This window comes from Myotis myotis, unplaced genomic scaffold (assembly GCF_014108235.1).
Source record: "Myotis myotis isolate mMyoMyo1 unplaced genomic scaffold, mMyoMyo1.p scaffold_m19_p_13, whole genome shotgun sequence".
Lineage (NCBI taxonomy): Eukaryota > Metazoa > Chordata > Mammalia > Chiroptera > Vespertilionidae > Myotis > Myotis myotis.
The window spans coordinates 13,274,185-13,295,129 of NW_023416317.1; the positions used below are offsets into that span (position 1 = coordinate 13,274,185).

Genomic DNA, 20,945 nt, shown 5'->3' on the forward strand with positions numbered 1-20,945 from the left:
AGAGAGAGAGAGAAACATAGATGTGAGAGCCACATCAATTGATTGCCTCCCACACCTGCCCTGAATAGGGTGGGAAACCTGCCACCTAGGTCCATGCCCTTGACTGGAAATCAAACTCACAGCCCTTTGTGCAGTGGTTCTCAACCTTGGCTGCACATTAGAATCACCTGGTAATCTTTTTAAAATCCTGATTTCTGGGCCTCATCCTCCGGAAACTCTGTTTCTTTGTTATGGGGTGGGGCCACAACATTAGTAACAAAGAAACAGAATTTCCGGAGGAGGAGGCCCAGAAATCAGGATTTAAAAAAGATTCCCAGGTGATTCTAATGTGCAGCCAAGGTTGAGAACCACTGCTTTAGCGCATGGGGCGACACTCTAATCACTGAGCAACACTGGCCAGGGCAGATTCCCTTTAAAATTAAAGCAAAATTCATGTCAGGTATTTTTCTATTGCCAAAAAACAGACCTGCTATACATTGCCTTCTTCAGAAGTTACAATGGAAAAGACAGGTTTAAATTAGTTATAAAAGCATACAAATGGTGCCTAATTTAAACAGCAAGACAGGATTGCTTACTAACAGGGAAAATATGCCCTAGCTGGTTTGGCTCAGTAAAGAGAGTGTTGGCCTACAGACTAAAAGGTCCCAGGTTCGATTTTGGTCAGGGCATGTGCCCGGGTTGCGGGCTGGATGAGGCAGCCAATCAATGATGTTTCTATCTCTCCCTCTCCCTTACTCTCTGAAATTAATAAAAATGTATTTTAAAATAATAAAATATTTAGCCAAGCTATAGACAACCCATTTTCTTGACATGGTTTATTTTAATAAAAAATACAGCTGAACATATTTATCACAGATTACATGAAACTATAGACAATGACATTCTCTCTGCATAGTAACCAACACTGATGTGTGTACTTTAAGTTTTAAATGGATTACTTATAATCCTTTAAAGTGCCGTTTACTTAAGGATTAAGCAAATTATAAGATAAAGGATCTTTCTAATAAACGAGTAACATTTAAAGATGACGTATTTGAATAAACCTTTCCAAAGTCAGAATTCTATAAATGCCAAATTCGCTTATGTTGTAACAATAACTCCCCACAAAACACAAACTTAATTGCTCAGGAGTAAGGTCCTCTAATAGACAAGAGCATTTTCTGATGGTGACAGTTTTGTCTATTCAATGCATTCTAACTATAAGGAAATATGAGTCTAGAGTAGTTGCTTTAGCAGCCCAAGTTCTATATCCACAATGGTGTTCCCATTAGAGAATAATACACATTTTCCCCATCCTATTGGAGGGGAAAATGAAGACATCAGTTGCTTCTCTGACTCAGTTGCTTTGGACTACTGTGTTAATGTCTAAGATGAAATTAAGGGAGCAGGTATGGGAGTTACAATCTAAGAATAACCAGAAAATGCTTTAGAGAAATAAACTTAGGAACGTTTCTAGGAGCTGCCTGACGACATAGGAAGGATTGCAATACAAAGGCCATTCACTGCTGCGACTGAATATTGTCATTGTTTTTGTCCGTTTCAGTTGGTAGAAATATTTATTCTGATATGCTGCTGCTCCCCAAAGATGCCCATTAGAGGATGAACAACTCCTTTAAAATAGTAATAAAGGAGCAAAAGATCTCTTAAGGCAGCAATGCCAGCCTGATTTTATCATCTACTTGAATATTTCCCTCTTGAAAAGCCACTTACATGAGCATCTGCAAAACAACGTGGCTGTACTGGCTCAGCAGTTCTTCATCCAGGAAGAGGGTACTTTAGTGGTTGGAGGTGTGTAGAAAAAAGAACAACTTTTCCCTCCAAGTGTAAACACGAAACTTTAGCTGATCTTAGGAGCACTATGATCACAGGTTTCGGCTTTCCTCAGAGTTCCTTTTTGGAAATTCTGGATGGAGCTGAGTAAGGCCCCTCGGCTCATGCCATTCACAGCCTGGGGCTGCGGCTGTGTGGCTACCTCTGTGCTCAAAGGAGGCAAGGGAGCTGCTGGTGGTGGAGGCGGAGGTGGAGGAGGTGGAGGTAATGTGGAAATCCCTGTAGAAAAAAAAAGGGACAGTCAGCATCACCTCCTAACCCCCTGCATGCATGCTACTGCTCAGTCCTGGGCGGAACAGACTTTAGTGAGACAAAGTGTTTTCCCTCAGAGGGGCAAGATGCCCAGCACTGCATGATTTTTAAAATACTGAACAAGAAAGCTAGAAGCATCAAAGGGGAATTTTAATTAAAGGTTGCCACTTCTCCCAAATAACAGTCATGTGTGAAAAGACTGAATATCACAGATTACATGAAACTATATAGTGACATTCTCTCAGGATAGATGAAGCTCTAACTCCATTTCCAAATTTTAGTAATGATCCCCAAAGAAAAGTTCCATCAGCTACATTAACTAGGCCCACCAACTCCTGAGCTAGCAAAGACAGACATCTGGCCCTAGCTGGTTTGGCTCAGTGGACAGAGTGTCGGCCTGCAGACTGAAGGGTCTTGTGTTCAATTCCAGTCAAGGGCACATGCCCAAGTTGTGGGCTCAGTCCCCAGTAGGGGGTGTGCAGGAGAGAGCCGATTGATAGTTCTCTCTCATCATTAATGTTTCTATCTCCCTCTCCCTTCCTCTCTGAAATCAATAAAAATATAAATATATGCTCAGGTGAGGATTAAAAAAAAAGATAAACATCTGTATGCAGAGTTGAGCTACCTGAATATCTATATATGTAAAAGCTCAGCAACCAGAACAGCGGAACGATCAGAACAACCAGTGGCTATGACACACACTGCAGCAGCCAACCAGCCTGATCTGGGCCCTGATCAGCATCCCCACCCTGGCTGTCCTGGCCCCCAATTGCCTCCCCCCCCCTCCCCCGAACCCTGATGGGGGGTAGGGTGGGCCGGCCAACTGCCTGCGGCCCCTCCCCCTGGCTGGCCCTGTCCCCACTTACCCCCGCCCCTCCCCCGATCTGGGGAGGGGCCAGCCGGCCCAGCCCGATGGGCCCCTGTCGGGGTAGGCCGGCCGGACCCCACCCATACACGAATTCATGCATTCGGCCTCTAGTCAATTAATAATAAAGGGTGAACAGTTCTTTAGATGCTTCAACACACACAATATTTGAAGGATGTGATTTAATATAAAATGACAAACCACTCAGTATTCTTGGCAAGACACCAGTGCCTGCAGGGTTATGGGTTCCTCAGGGGCATCTATCTCAAATAATCATTTCCTATTAGGATGCATTAAAGAAATATAAAAAGCTAATAATTGTTGCAATGCAAAGTAGAGGGCAAAGAGCTCTCTCTTCCCAGCAATGGGATTCTCGAGGAGTCCTCCTCCTCAAGCTCCCTTCTTTCCACTGTGGCCCAACCCAGGAACAGACACAACTGCACTAACCCTATATCTTCGCTAAAGCATCAGGAGAGACTGGAATGTTGAGCTCTACCCTGGTGGGCAAGAAGGGAGCTAGACATGTGTTTCAAACTTCCCTTATCTTCCAGGCACACAAACATTTGGCACTTGAATGTTCTGAATGAATGAATGAACTGCTCTCCCAGAACAAAATAAAGACTGAATACAGAAAAAGCCCTGCCTTAAGGGACCTGCCTGTGCCACAGAGTTCATTGCCCCATTTCCTGGGAACCTTGCAGCTCTCAGTGACTCCACCCACCTGTTTCGAGCCTTACCCTCTACCCCTTCCAAGGGCTACACCATTCTGCCAGGTGGTTCCCCCCTAAACTGCTCCTGGGCTGTGGTGTTAACAGGTAAACATACCAATCACCCCGTGCATTTATATGGATGAGTGGTTCAGGGTTGCCAATAAAATACTTAGGTAAGTACATGACAGGCAATGGTTAAAATCTTGTGTTTCACAGAAAACCACTTACCTTTCTTTATATCTTTACCCAAACCTAAGGCAGCTGAAATTAAAGAATCACACAGACACACACACTCATGCTTTACAGTCTTGGAATTCTCAAATGATAGAGCAATACAAACAAACATTAAACAGACAAATGAACAAAATGTGGTTTCTATTTGTTCTATACAATAACAACTAATGAATGAAATTCGATTATGTCAGGTGGAGTGTGGGAAAATGTCCCTGGCTTTATGTTTCTGGGTTATAAAGATAAAAGGGACTTGAAATGAAAAACGAGTGTTGGGGTATGTGATACAAGCATTCCTCTGAAGGGCGTTTCAGACAGTGACCAGTGAAAAACCAGGAGGAAGGGAGCTTGCACCTCTGAAAGCTCTCGGAACTGAACTGCAGCACGGAGCCTGGAGGACTGAGCAGCACCAATGTCCCCTCCCTCCCCACTTGCCATGCAATGACCAGAAAAGGGCAGCAGAATCTGGACTGATGTTCAGGGCCTAACATGTATGGGTGGGCATTGGCGCTTCTGCCTTCCGGCTTTGTGCTCTGAACCTGGCAGAAGAGTCCCTGTGGGTTACAGATGAGACCGGGTCTGGACTGCAACAGCACTTGTGTCCTCACGACATGGAACTGGCCATCCAGAGAGGATGCCCCTCCGGCCCAGGATCCTGGGAGGCTAGCAATGGGCTGCCGTCTGGACAAAACTGCTTGGTCTTCATAAGGAACCAACCCTTGACTTTGGCCTCATTACCAGGAGCTCAAAATTAAAAATGCAAATTCACTACCACAAGGTTTGGGAGTTGGGGGGTGGCGTTTGTAACTGAATCTTCATTTCCAAGTAAAGGCTGAGATTGTTACCACTTGCAGTGAATTTCCTGGAATATGTAGGTGGTATAAATAAATACACTGTCCAAAGTGCCACAGGGTAACCTGTGTCTGCAATGCAAATGGGAAGCTGAGGGCCGTGCGAAAGGAGAGGCTGCTCATCCAGGAGCATAGAGCAAGGTCCCAAGGTCACCCTGATGTCTGCCCACAGAGGGCCGACCAATCGCAGGGCCTGACATCCCATGACGTCCACTTTTCCTCGCTGGGCCTGCGACACCTGGGGCAGATACTGATGTGTACCATCAGGACAAGGGAACCCAACTTGCCAGCTCAGAGCACTTGGGGAGGGGAGAGGAGGACCAGGAGTCAGAAGGCCTCCTGGAGGAGGCAAGGACACAGACTCCGGGACTCCCAGTCTGACTCTAGGCCCATCAACTTCTTTTTGTCTTTTCTATAGTCCACAAGCTTCCTTTAAAGTTCACTGGGGCTTCAGCTACAACACATTGGTAACAAAGGGAGGAGGGGAGGAATGGTAACAAGGGCCAATTCAGAGTTGGCTCTTTGGCCCGTGACAAACCTGAGCGCCCCATTCCTCAAATGTGACTGAGCTCCTGGCCAACAAAAGGCTTCCACAGCCTTATCCCCAGGCCACAGGCAACACCGGACAGCTTCCCTGCTAGGTTACTAACTGAACTCACACAGCTTTGAGAAACCGTGTTCTGCAACAACCCAGGATGAAGGAAGCGCCAGACAGCTTGTCTACAATCACAACCCAGTCAGGCCTGACTTCTCTGTCTCACTTTGTCTTAGACAAAAACCTCAAGAGTCAACTACTCTACCCTCCCCAGAGTCCCATCCACCAAACCAAATGGGTACCTGGCAATCCAACCGAGGCCTGGAACAGGCCACCGACGGTTGCAACCAGAGCGTAGGTTAGAAACATCCTTGCCAGCCTTGTGGCTCCCCTTGCCTTGGACCAATTTAACAATCTACAGGTGTCTGTGAGTCTGTGTTCCTTTGTGGTCCACACACAGAGGTGGGGAGGCCACACAGCCACCAGACCTGCCAACTACCCTCGAGGGAATGGAGAGCAGGACCCTGGGAAGCAGGCGGCCCCAGCTCTTGGGATCTGCCTTCACCTTTTGTCTCAGACAGACGAGGAGGCTGCAGTCACGTCCCAACTCAAGAATTATTAAGGATGTGTGAAAAAGAACCGCTTTTCCCAATAAGCTGTCTCTCCATAGCCAAGAACTCAACTGCCAGCACCCTTTCCCCTTCATCAGAGTAACAAGGAACAACATTTTTACAGGGACAGGACTCTGAGAGCCTAGTTTCCAAAATTAAAATTTACCAAATGCCATACAGTTGACTTGTAGGTTTTAGAGCTGTATTTTAAAACTAAAATCAGAGTGAAAAGGAAGATTTTGAAGGTCATGATGGAAATGAAATGAAGGTAAATGAAGTCACTTGGGTGCATTTTAAAGATGCTGCATTTCATTTAATGCTCAGTGAAGGAAATGGTCTCAAGTCTCCTTCCCCATTTGTTCATCACTTCAGAGACTAGATGTACTGGGTCCCATTTCACATTCAGAAACAGCATCTTTAAAGTGAGAGGGATCAGTATAGTTTACTTTACCAAAAACTCACGTTCAAAAGGGCGCATGCTCTACTGAAAACAGCAAAGAGAGAGAGAGAAAGAGAGAGAGGACACAGTCATTATTCAGATTTTAGTGTCATTTAATCAAATAGTAAGAGACAGCAAAATATTAGTCTGAATCACATGCTGGTTATTCTCACTGCCAAACTAGGAGACATGTAAGTTAAGCACGAGATGCACTGGCTAGTACACGACTGTGACCCTTTTAGAACATGGCAAATACACGAATGTGGTAACCAATGAGTCGCTTTCTTCCTTGTGGTCTTTTTCTTCTTTGGAGCCCGTTGGTTGCTATTTTTACTTACTGACAAGCACAACACTCCCTTCAGAAGACCCAGGAAGCTTTTTCCTTCCCAGAAAAGTGGAATGAGCACTAGGAGTATCCTTGGGTCTCTTATTAAATAAGAGGGGAGAAAAACTAGAACTCATAACTTTTTCCAAGCAAATGTTCTATAATTTAAAATGGAGACACGGCCTGGCTGGTGTGGCTCAGTGGTTGAGCATCGACCTATGTACCAGGCCACTGGATAGATTCCCAATCAGGGCACATGCCCGGGTTGTGGGCTCAATCCCCAGCAGGGGATGTTCAGGAGGCAGCCAATCAATGATTCTCTGTCATCATTGATGTTTCTATCTCTCTCTCCCTTGCCCTTCCTCTCTGAGATCAGAAGAATATATACTTCTTTAATTTTTTAAAAAAGAAGCCCTAGCCAGTTTGGCTCAGTGGACAGAGCAATGGCCTGCAGACTGAAGGGTGCCGGGTTCAATTCTGGTCAAGGGCATGTACCTTGGTTGCAGGCTCCGGGCTCTGGTCAGGGGCGTGAGGGAGGCAACCAATTGAGGTGTCTCTCTCACATCGGTGTTTCTCTGTCTCTCCCTCTCCTTCCCACTCTCTCTAGAATCAATGGAAAAAATATCTTTGGGTGAGGATTAATTAATTAATTAATAAGATGGAGACATCTTTTCAGAGTTGGGAGAGCAAGGACGCAGGGCAGGTCTAAGGTGGAGCGCCTGGGCAGGAGCAGGTGGCCCCTCCCCTGAAGGCTGCTAGGGCTGGAGGCTGAACTGGGCAGTGGGTGGCATTAGTTTACGTAAGATATAAAACCGTTATAAAAGAACAAACAAACCAAGGCCAACGTCTTTCTTCCTGTCTAGATTGCAAGTGAAATTTAAGAGAGAACACTTTCCCTGACAGTGAATCCCGGAGTCCCCACTGAACCAACCTGCCCGCTGCCCAGAGGAAGTGAGGCCCCTGTGAGGCAGGTCACATGGTGCAGCAGGGAGGGTGCTGGGGACACTGCCCAGCCCCAGCCCCACGCCCACCCCACCAGCAGAGGGCTTTGGGGAGAGCCCCACACTTGGGCGTGGAAGGCGCTGGGGAGGGCAGGAGAGCAGCACTGCAGGGCAGACCTGTTCATCCCAAAGACGGTGACTGCTCTGTGTTGTGTAGGTTTTAATAAACATCCTTAAGGCTTGAGACATTGATTTTGAACCTAAAGTGGGTTTCAGACTTTGATTTGGCTACACAAATTCTGGTCCAACATTCTCAACAACTTCATCTCTTTTTTTGTGCCTTATTTATTCTTAACCCTTCGTCCTGTTACTCAAGTCCTCAGTCACCCAGGGCCATAGGCTCTGTTCTCCCTCCTCCAGCTCCCGTCCAGATAGGAAACTTCCCTCTCTCCACTCATTCTTACAGACTGGGTTTCTACACACTGTCAGCCCTCTCTCTTTAAAATTATTGCTTAAAATTATAGACTGCAAGCAAGAAGGGCTAGAATTCTCTTGCAGGACATCCATCGCTTATACTTGATAGCATTTGACCTCTTTTAAAGCCTTGTCCTCTACATTATCTACCTAGTCAAGACCAGGACATCTTTCCAAAGGCAGCTCTGAAGAATGCGAATTGCTCGTCCAAGGTCACAGCTGGAAGGTGGTGAAGCCACAAACCAGGCCTAGGATTTCTGACTCTGCTTTCAGGGTTCTTCTCCCACCAACCATGCACAGCGCTTACCCATAGGCCGTGGGGTAAGTGAGCAAAGACAGAGCTATTTTAATCCTGGCTCTAGCATCCCCGACTTGTGTGACCTTGGCCAAAGTCCTTTAACTCCACTAGAGCCTCAGTTTCTTTGTCTGTAAAATGGAGCACCAGAAAAACCATTCTCCTTGGATAGAAAGTATTCATGGGGATCAAATGAAACAATGACTACACATCACTTAGAACAATACCTATCACAGAATAAGTGCTCAAAATGTGTTAAATACGATTAAAAACAAAAGAATCTAGGTCCTCCTGCTTGCTTAGCTTTCCCTAAATACTCTTTGCAAACCTGTTTTTTAAAAAAATAAAGACAATATTTTGCAAAAGCTGCCTGCTCCCAAAGGGAGGGTGAAAGGGAATATTGATGTGTATAAACTGGGACCTTCTAAATCAGTGGTCGCCAACTGGCGGTCCGTGAGGTCTGAAAGGTTGGGAAAGAGTGACCTTCTAGAGGCAGGAAACATAACCTTTTGCAGAAAACAAAGTGCTAGGAATGTTCTCACTGAAGAAGAGGTTTAGAGACTCGCACCCCACCTGCTGGAAGTGCCCACAGACTGAGGGGAAAGATATATTTCTCCTGTCAAATTGGTGAGGCCCTCAAGAGGAGGCCCGAGGGCAGGGAGGTACACACACCTGGACAGGCCCCAGTCCCTATAGTATATACCAGGGGTCCTCAAACTACGGGCCGCGGGCCACCTGCAAATACAAATATTGTATTTGTTCCCGTTTTGTTTTTTTACTTCAAAATAAGATATGTGCAATGTGCATAGGAATTTGTTCATAGTTTTTTTTTAAACTATAGTCCGGCCCTCCAACGGTCTGAGGGACAGTGAACTGGCCCCCCTGTTTAAAATGTTTGAGGACCCCTGGTATATACAAATGCTGGAAAGGCCTCCTGAGACTACGGCCACTTCACTCACAAACATCTGTCACCTCTGCCCCATCCTAAAAGTAACTGAGCTAGGACCACCCTCAACTACTGTTAGGGGCACAAATAGAATATTGGGGACTAGCTCTTAGTTATAAGAAAGAAGAGATATTAATCATGCCCTGTTAACCTGGACTGTTTTGTTCTGACTAGAGAAAGTACCTTCTAACCTGGCTGGGAGTCATCTTTGCCCCCTGGAGTCAACCTTGGAATGTGCATTCAGAAACTGCCTATTATCATGGAAAGATTGACAGCCTTGTTGCCCAAACAGTGGAGTCCCACCCAGCCTCCTACTTCCCCATGCCTGTAATCCCTACTTCCCCATGTAACCCTGGCCCTACCCTATATAAGCAGCTGGCTTATGGAGGGCAGGGGGCAGATTTTTGTGGATGACCTGCTGCTCTCCCATACTGTCAGCAGTACTGGAATAAACGCTCATATATGATTCAACCCTGTTTCTGCTTAATTGGCTCAAGTAGTGACAGGCAGACCGGACCCATTGGTTGTGCGGGTTCACCACCATGAATGTGCTTAACATGCGCTCTTTCAGGAAAAAAGGCAATGCTGTGACAATGAACTTGCCCAGGTTGAGCTATTGCTGTGCAAACTGTCAAAGGCAGGGTTCACAGTAACTGTACAGGGAGCCTGATTAGAAGGAACTGGGAGACAGTATCCTGTCACTCCCACCCTTTTGTCTGTTACAAAGGAGGTAAGGAAACCTGAGAAAGTGACTCATTCAAGGTCTCCTGGGAACTCAGTATGCCGTGGGCTTCCTGTGTGCAGGCACTGCCCTAACCTCGTCCTCACTGGATCCCCTTACTAACCTGACGAGGCAGGCACTGCTATTACCCTCCTTTACAAATAGGAAACCTGAGACACAGGGAGGGTTAGTGTCTTGTCCAGGTTTCAGAACCAGCAGAGTGGCGGCTCTCAAGTTTAGGCTCCTGGCCCAAGGTGTAATTCCCAAGAGCTCCCACACTGAGTTGCCACCTTTAACAGGGAATTCTTTTTTATACTAGCCCTTGAAAATGAAGAATTTTCCTTCATTTCTCGAGAAAATCGCATTTCATCAGAAAGTTGGAAGACACTCTCCTTGATTTAGTTAGACCATAAGCCTGGCCTAGAAGCAGAGACATCAATTGGAGTAAATGATTCCAGCAACAAGGTGGGCAGCGTGCAGGGAGGCAGCGAGAAAGCCGAGCCCAGTGAGAAGCCGGCCTCCAGCCTGGGGGGAAGGACCCCTCAAGCAAGGGGCTAAGGAACCAGAAGTTGCCACCCTGGGCTGACAGTCTGTTCTCACCCGGCAGAGACCTGGAAGGCAGAGCAAGTCCAAGCAAACCCACCCACAGGGTTGACCACACGCCTCCCATGGTACAGTCCACGAGGGCTGCCACCCCGGGCCTCCCACAGAACAGAAGCTCGAGATGTTGCTGTTGGTGAACTAGTTTTTCAGGTGGATTCTCTAGGAAGGGAACTACTGGGAGAAAAAAATGACCTGGCTGGGCCCCGGAGAATGCATTTGCTTGAATTGTGTCTATCATTCTGGGGCTTCTGACAGGTGCTGGAAACGTGACTCCGCTCCAGCTGGGGCCTTGCCAGTCTGTTTACCTGTGTGACCCAGGGCCAAGCACAGTGCCTGACATGCCGCAGGCTCCCCACAAATGCCTCTGGAGTAACCGAATGAATAAACTCACTGTGTGCCCCCCAGAGAGCCTCAGATGGTAGGTTGACAGTCAAGGGCTAGTTATCGCTTTTATGATATGCATTACAATAAATGCCCAGCAGAGGTCAGAGTGGAGTCTTTGGGGGCCGAGTTGGTAATTCCATCAACAAAATATTAAAGGAGATAATGGGAAGAAGGAGGCAATATTTGCTGGGGATGTCTCATGTCTGCCAGGCATTGTGCTTGGGGCCTCACTTGTGTTTTCCCTCTGAATTCTTAGGACTCCCCTTCAAGATAAATATTATCAAATCTGTGAGCAGATCTATCTTGAAGTGAAGCCCCCCAACTGCTCCCACTCTATGTTTTTCCAACATTGACTCTAACTACAAGACCCTTCTTTTCCTTCTCCTCTCATTCTAAACGTCACCCCCACTCATGCAAACCTGCTACATAGGAGATAGTTCCCTTCAAACCACAGGTAAATTAGAGGATTAACAACAACAAAAATCAAAATAGACTGAATTCCCCAAGACATTTAAACATGAGAACTAGCACTAACTTCCCAGGATCACATCCCATGCACGCTGAGTGCTCTGCACTCCAACAGGCACCGCCTTTGTTAAAGGAGAGCTCATGGAGCCTCGCTGTCCATTCTCCCCACTGTCCTTACTATGCCTAAGTGGTGTGAAAGGCACATCCTGTCTAGGAAAAAGTGGCTCAACATGATCTGGGCAGCAGATCTCCAGAAACTTATGATCAGCCGACACAGGTCACCTCTACAAAAGACAGAGAAGTCTATTTTCTGTCTTGATCAATATTTGGGGGCTTTCTTGTAAAAACCTGCTGACAAAGTCAGACAGGGGAAAGGAACATTGTCCCCACTAGCCAGGTATTTTGCTACTGAAATAGGTGCTGGCTCCAGCATGCTCGGCAGCGAGCCGCCAGTGACCATCCTCTGCCAGCCAGGACAACACCATGGCCAGAGTGAGCTGCTCAAACCAGTCCCCCTACACATGCTCGCCATTTTCAGGGAGGTCAGAGAGAAGCATGGGAGAGCAGTCGAGCAGTGATGCACCTGGTAGCTCCCAGGTGCCGCCTTAAACCTAGCGCATATGCTGTTGTCAACTCACACATCAACCGCAGCCAATGACCTCCTTCAGGTAGCTGCAGCCGCTCCCAAGCCCAGCGGCAAGCTGAGGGGCAGAGCAGCTCCGCCGGCATCTAGAACATCTGGCTCATTTAAGAACAAGGAGATACTGGGACTCCAGTGTGTCTTTATGGGGCTTATAAAATGGTGAGGAGAGAGGTAGTAGTTCAAAACGAAAGGAGTGGAGCTAGCACTGTGAGGCCACACCAGCGAATCAGAGACTTGTGTAAGTATTCCTGGGTTAACATTTTTCTACATTTTCCCAACAAAACTCGTAGTATCTGAGTAGTTCACAGGTGACACGAAGGCTAGCCACAGACTACCCGGATGACAGTTATCAGGAACCCAGGAGCGCCGCGGCTATTCCCCTCCCACACCTGGGCGTCTCCCCAGTTTTGCTCTGTGACAAAACCCACATAATGTCTGGGTTCCCTGAGGAGAGCGCTGGGGAAGGACAGGGCCTGGGCGTCGCTGTGACTTCTGTGTTCAGCCGCGTGGACCCAGAGCCTGTGCCCAAAGGAGCTCTCATCTGGGGAGCCCTGCAGGCGGCTTTTCGGCAGAGAGAGAAGCCTGGGGTAGAGGGTGGCTAGTGACCCTGAAACCAACCACTGCATTCCCAGGAGACCCGAGTCTGTAAATGCAGACGCTCTGCTCTCCCGATGGCACTGCTAACGTGCACTCCTCTGGTTCTCTGGAGAGGCCAGTACGGCCCCACCCTGAAAGGCTTGGGTGCAGGTGAGAAGAGAAGCCGGGCTCCTCCCCCTGCAGGTGGACTGCAGGGGGGAGCAGGCTACTTTGCCTCCATCACTAACCTGCTGTAGAGGGCGGAGTCGGCGAGGACGGAGATGTGAGAGGTGAGCTGGCCCCAGATCCTGCTAAGAGAAAACACAGAAACGCGTATGGGACTAAAGAAAGACACCTGGAGCTTGGCCCGCTGGGCCCCACCACTGTCGGAGAATCTGCCCGTGGCTGGTGTGTGGCTTGTGCTAAAAGTTGAGGAGGGACAGAGAATCCCGGGCCTGGACTAGGGACCACAGGCTTCCACGCCAGCACAGGGCTAGGTTAGGGCTGGGCTGCTCCCCCGCAGCTTGCTTATTTGAAACCAACCCTGCAAACCCACCAGCTATGCATTTGGCTGCAGTCCCTCTTCCTGACCCACGCCCCTTCCCTGGGAAATGAAGGACAAACGACAGTGCCTCAGCATGTCAGAGAAATGCTGGGACAGAGAGGTGCGGGGCCGTCCAAGGAGGTGAGTTCCCACAGCATCCACCCAGCAATGCTGTGTAAAAGCTCCACTTCATCCGCAGGCCCATTCCATTAGGTAGGGGCAGCCCATTCAGTGTGTGGATTTCCCAGGCCTTTTCTTACCCAAAATTCAATAAATACCCGTATTTACATTAAAACAATGTGCATACGCCCCTATGTTGCATGCATTTTCTGTACCCAGTCACCTTGTTGTATTTCAAATATTTCCAAGTTCCCAGCATCTCCCCAGTGCTCAGCAACTCCCAGAATACACGCTGCAGGCCTCACATGGAAGAAGCCCAATGAGCAGACAGAGGTTCCCACATGAGAGCCTCCCCCACGCAGAGGGGGTAACCACAGCTGAGGGAGGGCTGTGATCATGCCCTCGGGAAACCGCTAGCTGTTCTTCGGAAGCCTGCGCCATCCCCTCCCCCACTACCCACAGGACATGCCGACATGGCACAGGCACTGGGCACGAGGAGAAATGTCCTACCACACACCCTTCTTTCCACTATTTCCACTTTTCTCTCACCTTCCTGTAAACTATGAGGCGTTTTACTGGGAAAGGAGGTAAAGCTCAGCCCGCCCTGTTTCCTACTGCTTGGCAGTGCCAGCGCAGATGGTGATGGGGAGAAGACTGAACGTGTGGATCCCGTGGGATCTGGAGAAGATCTGCACATTTCCATCAACTGCTGTTTGCTCTCCTAAACTCCCGAGGGCACGGCCGTGCTTGGAGTCCCCGGGGCCCCATCTGCCGCATCTGGCACAGGGCCTTGCAGGCAGGCGGTGCCTCAGGAAGGTGGAAAACACAGTCAGGCTTTCTCTGCTTTGTAAGAAAGTGGCTGCTGGACAGGACCACCAGTCAGACATGCTGGTTGGAGACATGGGTCTTAGGGACGATAGTGACTGGCCATGTCCAGCCCATCCACCATGGAGAAAAGAGACCTCCAACTGTGGAATTGCCCACAGGCCACAGCGTCCTCCAGCCCCTCTCCCCTCTCAGCCTCCACACGCGTGCAGCCTGCCTGGGTCCTCACTGGGACCTCCAGGGCCTGGACTCTGCAGGCAGTGGTGTCAGCATGATTCTCACCTTCTTTGTGGAGTCCCCTCTTCTCCCAACTCTTCTAATTCCCAGCTCCGCCCACACCACCTTCTCTGGCTGGGGCTAGTCTGCCTGTGTGCCTCCCCCCCCCCCCCCCCCCCCCCCCCCCCGTTTCTCCCCTTCCCCCCAGCAGAGGCCCTCCTCCCTGACTTCCTGGAGAGGACCTGAGAACGCATGAACTGTGAATGCTCTCAATTTCCTTCTGCCTTTAAACGCCTCTACCTTTTCACCTGCCCCCCCCACCCCCACCCCCCGGCTCCTGCCTCCAGGAAGAGATGGATGGGCTTCCTCCAAGGCTGAGACTGCCAGCTGGGCTCTTGATGCTGAGTCCTGGGCCTTCAAGGCCTTTCACCCCATTACTCGCTCTCCTGTGTGTTCGGTTTCTCTCTGCTAGGTCCTCCTCCTGCCTAAAGCATATGCAGCTAGCCCGGCTGGTGGCTTGGCTGGCTGGAACATCGTTCCATGCCCCGAAATGGTTGTGGGTTTGATTCCTAATAAGGGCACATTCTCAGGTTGCGTGTTCAACCGCAGTCAGGGCACATAAGGGAGGCAACTAATTGATGTTTCTCTCCCACATCGATGTTTCTGTCTCTCTCTAAAATCAATAAAACAAAGAAAAAAACATATCCTTGGGTGAGGATTTTTTTAAAAAGTATATGAAGCTATTCCTGAGCCTAAAGAAACCTCCCTGTTCCCTTGGCCTTCCAGGGCTAAGCTCAAGCTGATTCACGGGTAGGAGAACTGGAAGGTCTCAAGGGATCATCACTTTGGCCCTAATTTCCAGAGAGGGAGACATTAAGGCCCAAAGCCTGTGGGGCTGGGTGAGGGGCAGCCGGGAGCGGCAGGGATGACTGCCTGCTCAGGACAGTGCTCTCTCACTGCCCGCCCTTCTGGAACGATGCTTTCTGCTATCCCACACACTATGGGGTCCTGCCCTTAGTGAAGAGGCTGCTGACCCAGTGACCTCTGAGGTCCCTTCTGTGAGCCATGATGCTGCCATACCCTTCATTAGGGACAGAATGCTTTTGTTTTCTTCACTTGTCACCATACTCTGGCTACCAGAACCCAAGGCCCCTCGACCAACTACAGACCCCTGGTCCTGGCCTTTGGGTGCTGGCTCCACTACAATCGATAACCAGTTACCTGAATTATTGGAGTTGCTATATTTTGCTGAATGTTCTTCACTATTTTCAATAGCAGATCGTTTTGACTTCTTTGAAAATAGAAAGAGAAGGGAGGGGGAGAGAAAGAGTAAACACACTGAAGCTGAGAGTTAGAATAAAAATATTTTCTAGGCATGTAGTTAAACTATCCACACGCAAGGTCATATCCACACACTCGGTAACTTAATACCAAGAAGAAGTCACAAGCCAAAACCAAAGGGGAAAATAACCACAATCCTGCTGGCTATTATTTCAGGCCAATCACTGCCCCCAGTTACATTCGGCCATAACCAGCCCAGCCAGCCAGGAAACGTACGGCCCATTTCTTTCCTGATGGCATGTAGCTCCTTTTTTAAAGCTGCAAACCAGTCATCTGCAAATAGTTTTGGCTTTCAAGGAGATACAGCACAAAACCCGCCCTTCACTAAATGTGCACCATTAGCCTAGAACTTTCTTTAGGTGGGACCCAGAACTCTTCTCCACACAGAGAGACAGCCGGCTCACCTTTCGAGCTAAAATCTTCCTCTTTTTTCTTTCTTCTTCAGATCCATGGTGCGACTGAGCTCTTGTCAGTCTTCGATGCTGGTGAATCTAAAAGAGAATGCAATTCGCCACAAATGTAAGCGTATCCTACACCAACAAAAACCTAATGGGTTTCGCCAAATCGAATTGTCTGGATGAAAAATCTTTCCCTGCTCCGAGGTCAAGCTTGGATGTCTGGGAGAAGGGTATACCTGAGGGAGGAGACCGTTCTCACTTCCCTCAGCTCCTTCCCGCCTCTCACACACAGAAGATGAGTGTGGTCCCCAGCACCTCTGAGCACGGACCATGCGTGCCCACCACGACCCAGCCCGCCCTGATCACAAAGGATGGCCACCCTGTATGGATCTGCTTGTTTCCCAACAGGCTGAGCTCCTCAAGGAAGGACAGCGAAGGATTCAGCTGTTTCATAGCACTGTGCCTGGAGCCTGGTTCAGAGCAAGTATGCAAGAAATGCTTGTGGCACGAACAATCAGTTAAAAGCAATCACTGGCCCTGGCCGGTTTGATCAGTGGTTAGAGCATCGACCCACGGCCCGAAGGGCTGTGGATTCGATTCAAGGGCATGTGCCTGGGTTGTGGGTTCAATTCCTGACCCTGGTCTGGGCATGAACAGGAGGTGACCAATCGATGTGTCTCTCACGTTGATGTTTCTCTCTCTCTTCTCTCCCCCCCCTCCACTCTCTCTAAAAATCAATGGAAAAAATATCCTCACTCCTCAGGGGTAAGGATTACAAAAACAAAAAAGTGAATCACCAGGAATTCCAGGCAGAGGGTGACAATACTTAAAGATCAAAGAGCAATGAGCAACCATGCGAAATTTACCTGTTTCTGTTCTTCAATTAGTCTCTTTTCTATACATTCTTTGGCAGTTCTCAATGCCTCTTTTAACTTTGTGGGGATCTGAAAGAGAAAGCAGATAATTTATTGAGGAAAACGGCTGGAGATTCTCCCAAATCTTGGTTTTAGAGAAGAAGCAATTGGTTATCAAGAGGGAGGGCATCTGGAATGAAATCATTTACAAGTTGTCCACTTGAATCCTGTCCTGGCCACTTCTGGTATCTCCCACAAACTCAGTTCATTAGCATTTCTTATCAATAAATATAACATGAACACAAAAACAGATATGATGTATGCTTCAAGTATTTCACTAATCCTCAAGGGACCCTGAATTACCAAAACAATCTTGCAAAGAAGATAAAAATTGGAGGCCTCGCCCTAACAGGTTTGGCTTAGTGGATAGAGCGTCGACCTATGGACTGAAGGGTTCCAGGTTCGATCTGGTCAAAGGCATATGCCTGGGTTGCAGGCTCAATCCCCAGTGGGGGCGTGCAGGAGGCAGCCAGTCAATGATTCTATCTTCTATCTCATCATTGATGTTTCTATATCTCTCTTCCTCTCCCTTCCTCTCTGAAAAAGAAAAAAAAAAATTGAAGGCCTCACACTTCTTGATTTTACAACATATTGCGAAGCTACAGGAAACAAAACAGTGTGCTACTGGCATAAAGAAAGACATACAGACAATGGAACAGAACAGAGAGCCTAGAAATAAACCCTCATGCATCTGATCAAATGGTCTTTGACAAGGGTGCCCAAAGCACACAATGGGGAAAGGACAGTTTTTGCAATAAATGCTCATGGGAAAATTGGATATCTACATGGAAAAGAATGAACCTTACACCACATACAAAAATTAACTCAAGGTTGGATTGAAGACCTAAAACTATAAAACTCCAAGAAGAAAGCATAAGGGAAAGACTTCATGATACTGGATTTGGCAATGATATCTTGGATAGGACACCAAAAGCTCAGGCAACAAAAGCTAAAACAGACAAATGGGACCACATCGAACTTAAAACTCCTGCACATCAAAGGAAACAATGACAAGGTGAAAAGGTAACCTAGGGTGGCAGAAAATGATTGGAAATCATATATCTGATAAGGGATTAATATCCAGAATATATGAAGAACTATACCTAAACAACAAAAACATAAGCAAATTTAAAATATGGACTTGTCACCAAAAACTGATTATACCACAATAAAGCTGGGGGGGGGGGGTAAGAACAGAAAATCAAAGAAAAAAGAAATGGGCAAAGGACCTGAACAGATATTTCTCCAAAGAAAAGATACACGTGACCAACAAGCACATGAAAAGATGATCAACATCTCTAATCATTAGATAAATGCAAGTCAAAACCACAATGAGATATCACCTCACACACATTAGAATCGTCACTATTGAAAAACCAGAAAATAGCCCTGGCAGGTTTGGCCCAGAGAATACAGCGTCGGCCTATGGACTGAAGGGTCCCAGGTTTGATTCCGGTCAATGGCACGTACCTAGGTTGCAGGATCCATCTCTGGCCCTGATTGGGGTACATGCAGGAGGCAGCCAAATGATGTGTCTCACTTATCATTGATGTTTCTATCTCTCTCTCCCTCTCTCTTCCTCTCTGACATCAATAAAAATGTATTTTTAAAAAAACCCAAAAGACAGAAAATAACAAGTGTTAGCAAAAATGTAATAAAACTGGAATCCTAGTGCACCAATGGTGGGAATGTAAAATGGCACAGCTGCTACGGGAAATAGTGTGGAAATTGCTCCAAAAAATCTAAAAATAAAATGTGCATATGATCCAGCAACTTCTAGGTATATATCCAAAAGGATTGAAAACATGATCGAAGCAACCCCATGTTCACTCACACCAGCCAAGAGGTGGGATGCCCATCAACAGGTAAATGGATTAACAAAATGTGGTAGATAACAGCACACGTAAGGGAATAGTACTCAGCTCAGAAAAGGAGACCCTGTCACATGCTGCAATGCGAAGAAAACTTAGTAACATTCTGCTGAGTGAAGTAAGCCAGTCACAAAGGACAAATACTGATGACTCCACTTTATGAGACACTTAGTTGTCAAAACCTTGGAAGCAGACAGTAGAGCTGTGTTTGCCAAGGCTGGGGCGGAGGGATGGGCAGCTGTCAGTCAATGAGTCTAGAGGTTGAGTTTGCAAGACGAAAAGCTCTAGAGATCCACTCAACACAGTGACGTGAATACTACTTAAAAATGGCTAAGAGGGTAAATTTTACATTTTATCATGATGAAAAGTAAAATATATATAAAGCTTATTGGAACACATACAAATTCAAATAATCATAATATTTTATTACTTCAGAGGGATTTGCTCTGTCAAAGATTTACTTTCTGAATTTCACAAGATTAAGCTTTTCCTGCTGAAAGATACTCTTTATAGCCTGGGAAGCTTCTGAGCCTCTCATTTCTGAATTTATTAGTTTTCAAACCATGAGAGCTCAGGCCTGGAAAACAGACACCCAGGTCATGCTTTTTATCTCTATTATTCTTTAAAAAATATAAACTTAAAACAAGTTTTAAGTAGGTAAGACAGTCATATGCTTCACAAGTACATATAAAAGGGTATGTACACAGTAAAGTCTCCCACCTACTCCCCTCCTTGGAGGCAACCAACCAATGTCACCGTTTCTTGTGTGTCTTTCCAGAAAGGAAATGCATTACAGGAAATTAACGTTGGCTTTTAAAATCATACTGTCTCTGGCCAGAGACTCTGGCTTAGGGGAAGAGTGAGGTCTGATGTCATCTTTGGGCTGGACCATCAGGGTCGGGGGAGAGCACAGTTATTCACAAGGCTGAATACATTTTCTGAGGAGACTCAATAAAGAGATAAATTTAAATGTTTTTATTTCCTACTTCAGATCTAAAGCAGCTATTATTGTCAGAACTCCTCTAACTGGTAAAGAAGGAGAGAGGAAAGCGCCTGTCACCTACATAGTCTTCTGACCCCACCTTGTTTCGGGTTTTTTCTTTTTTTCTAAATTTAATTTCATCATAAGAGTATTACATATTCTTGGGGACTATAAAGGGGAGAGGAGAATTCCCCTTCATTCTACTGCCTGAAACAACACTAACAGTGAGCACTGCGGACGCCAGGCCCTAAACTGGGTGTTCACGTAGATGGTCTGTTGTCCAATGACAGTAAACGGCATTACCCATCAGCCCCACACACTGAGTAAATGCAGACCAAAGGTGGCTCTCCAGTGGGGGTGATTTTGTCCCCTCCCCTTTCAGGGGACATCTGGCATGTCACAGGCATGTTTTTATCCTCACCCAAGGATATGCTTATTGATTTTAGAGAGAGAGAGGGAGGGAGGGAGAGAGAGACATTGATCAGTTGCCTCCTATATGTGCCTCGATTGGGGATCAAACCGGCAACCTAGGTATGTGCCCTGACCAGGAATCTAACCCGAAACCTTTTGGTGTACGGGACGACGCTCCCACCAACTGAGGAACCTGGCCAGGGCGGGGGGCGTTTTTGATAGTCACAGTGTGCGGGGCGCAGGGGGGTACGACTCACATCCAGGGTTACAGGCAGGGATGGTGCTTAATATCCTACAGTGCACAGGACAGCCCCTATAACAATGGCTACGTGGCCCAATACGTCAGATGCCGTGGCTGAGAAACCCTCCTTAGATAAACGGCTGGTATTTAAAAAGCAAAGCAAGGCATCACCCTGGTGTTTGGGGTTCCAAAGCCCCCCCTCGCTCCACAGCACACGCACCACTTCCCAGGACACCCCCTTCCAGGCTGACAGGCATTTTTTATAACTGTATTTACATCCTTCCCCCCCTTGGCCCAAATAATAATCATTTTCCATGCTACTGCGATGTCTTAATAAACTTCACTTTTACTAGATATAAATACTTTATCAACTAGATGCAGT

General features: G+C 47.4%; 1 protein-coding gene across 13 annotated transcripts in view; it reads right to left on the reverse strand.

Moving 5' to 3' along the window:
* Positions 1 to 797: 797 nt before the first annotated feature.
* PXK (PX domain containing serine/threonine kinase like) overlaps positions 798 to 20,945 on the reverse strand; it is a 74,532-nt gene continuing 54,384 nt past the window's right edge. For 5 of the 13 annotated variants that reach the window (XM_036331744.1, XM_036331755.1, XM_036331753.1 and 2 more), the window contains 5 exons: positions 17,011 to 17,088; positions 16,151 to 16,237; positions 15,627 to 15,696; positions 12,949 to 13,011; positions 798 to 2,049 (listed from right to left, as the gene is read on the reverse strand). In XM_036331744.1, the coding sequence (XP_036187637.1) occupies positions 1,838 to 2,049; positions 12,949 to 13,011; positions 15,627 to 15,696; positions 16,151 to 16,237; positions 17,011 to 17,088 (510 nt within the window). In that variant the 3' untranslated portion in view covers positions 798 to 1,837. Of the gene's footprint in view, positions 2,050 to 3,881; positions 3,919 to 6,347; positions 6,370 to 12,948; positions 13,012 to 15,626; positions 15,697 to 16,150; positions 16,238 to 17,010; positions 17,089 to 20,945 lie in introns of all 13 variants that reach the window. The other 8 variants (XM_036331757.1, XM_036331756.1, XM_036331752.1 and 5 more) reach the window with 8 other exon arrangements.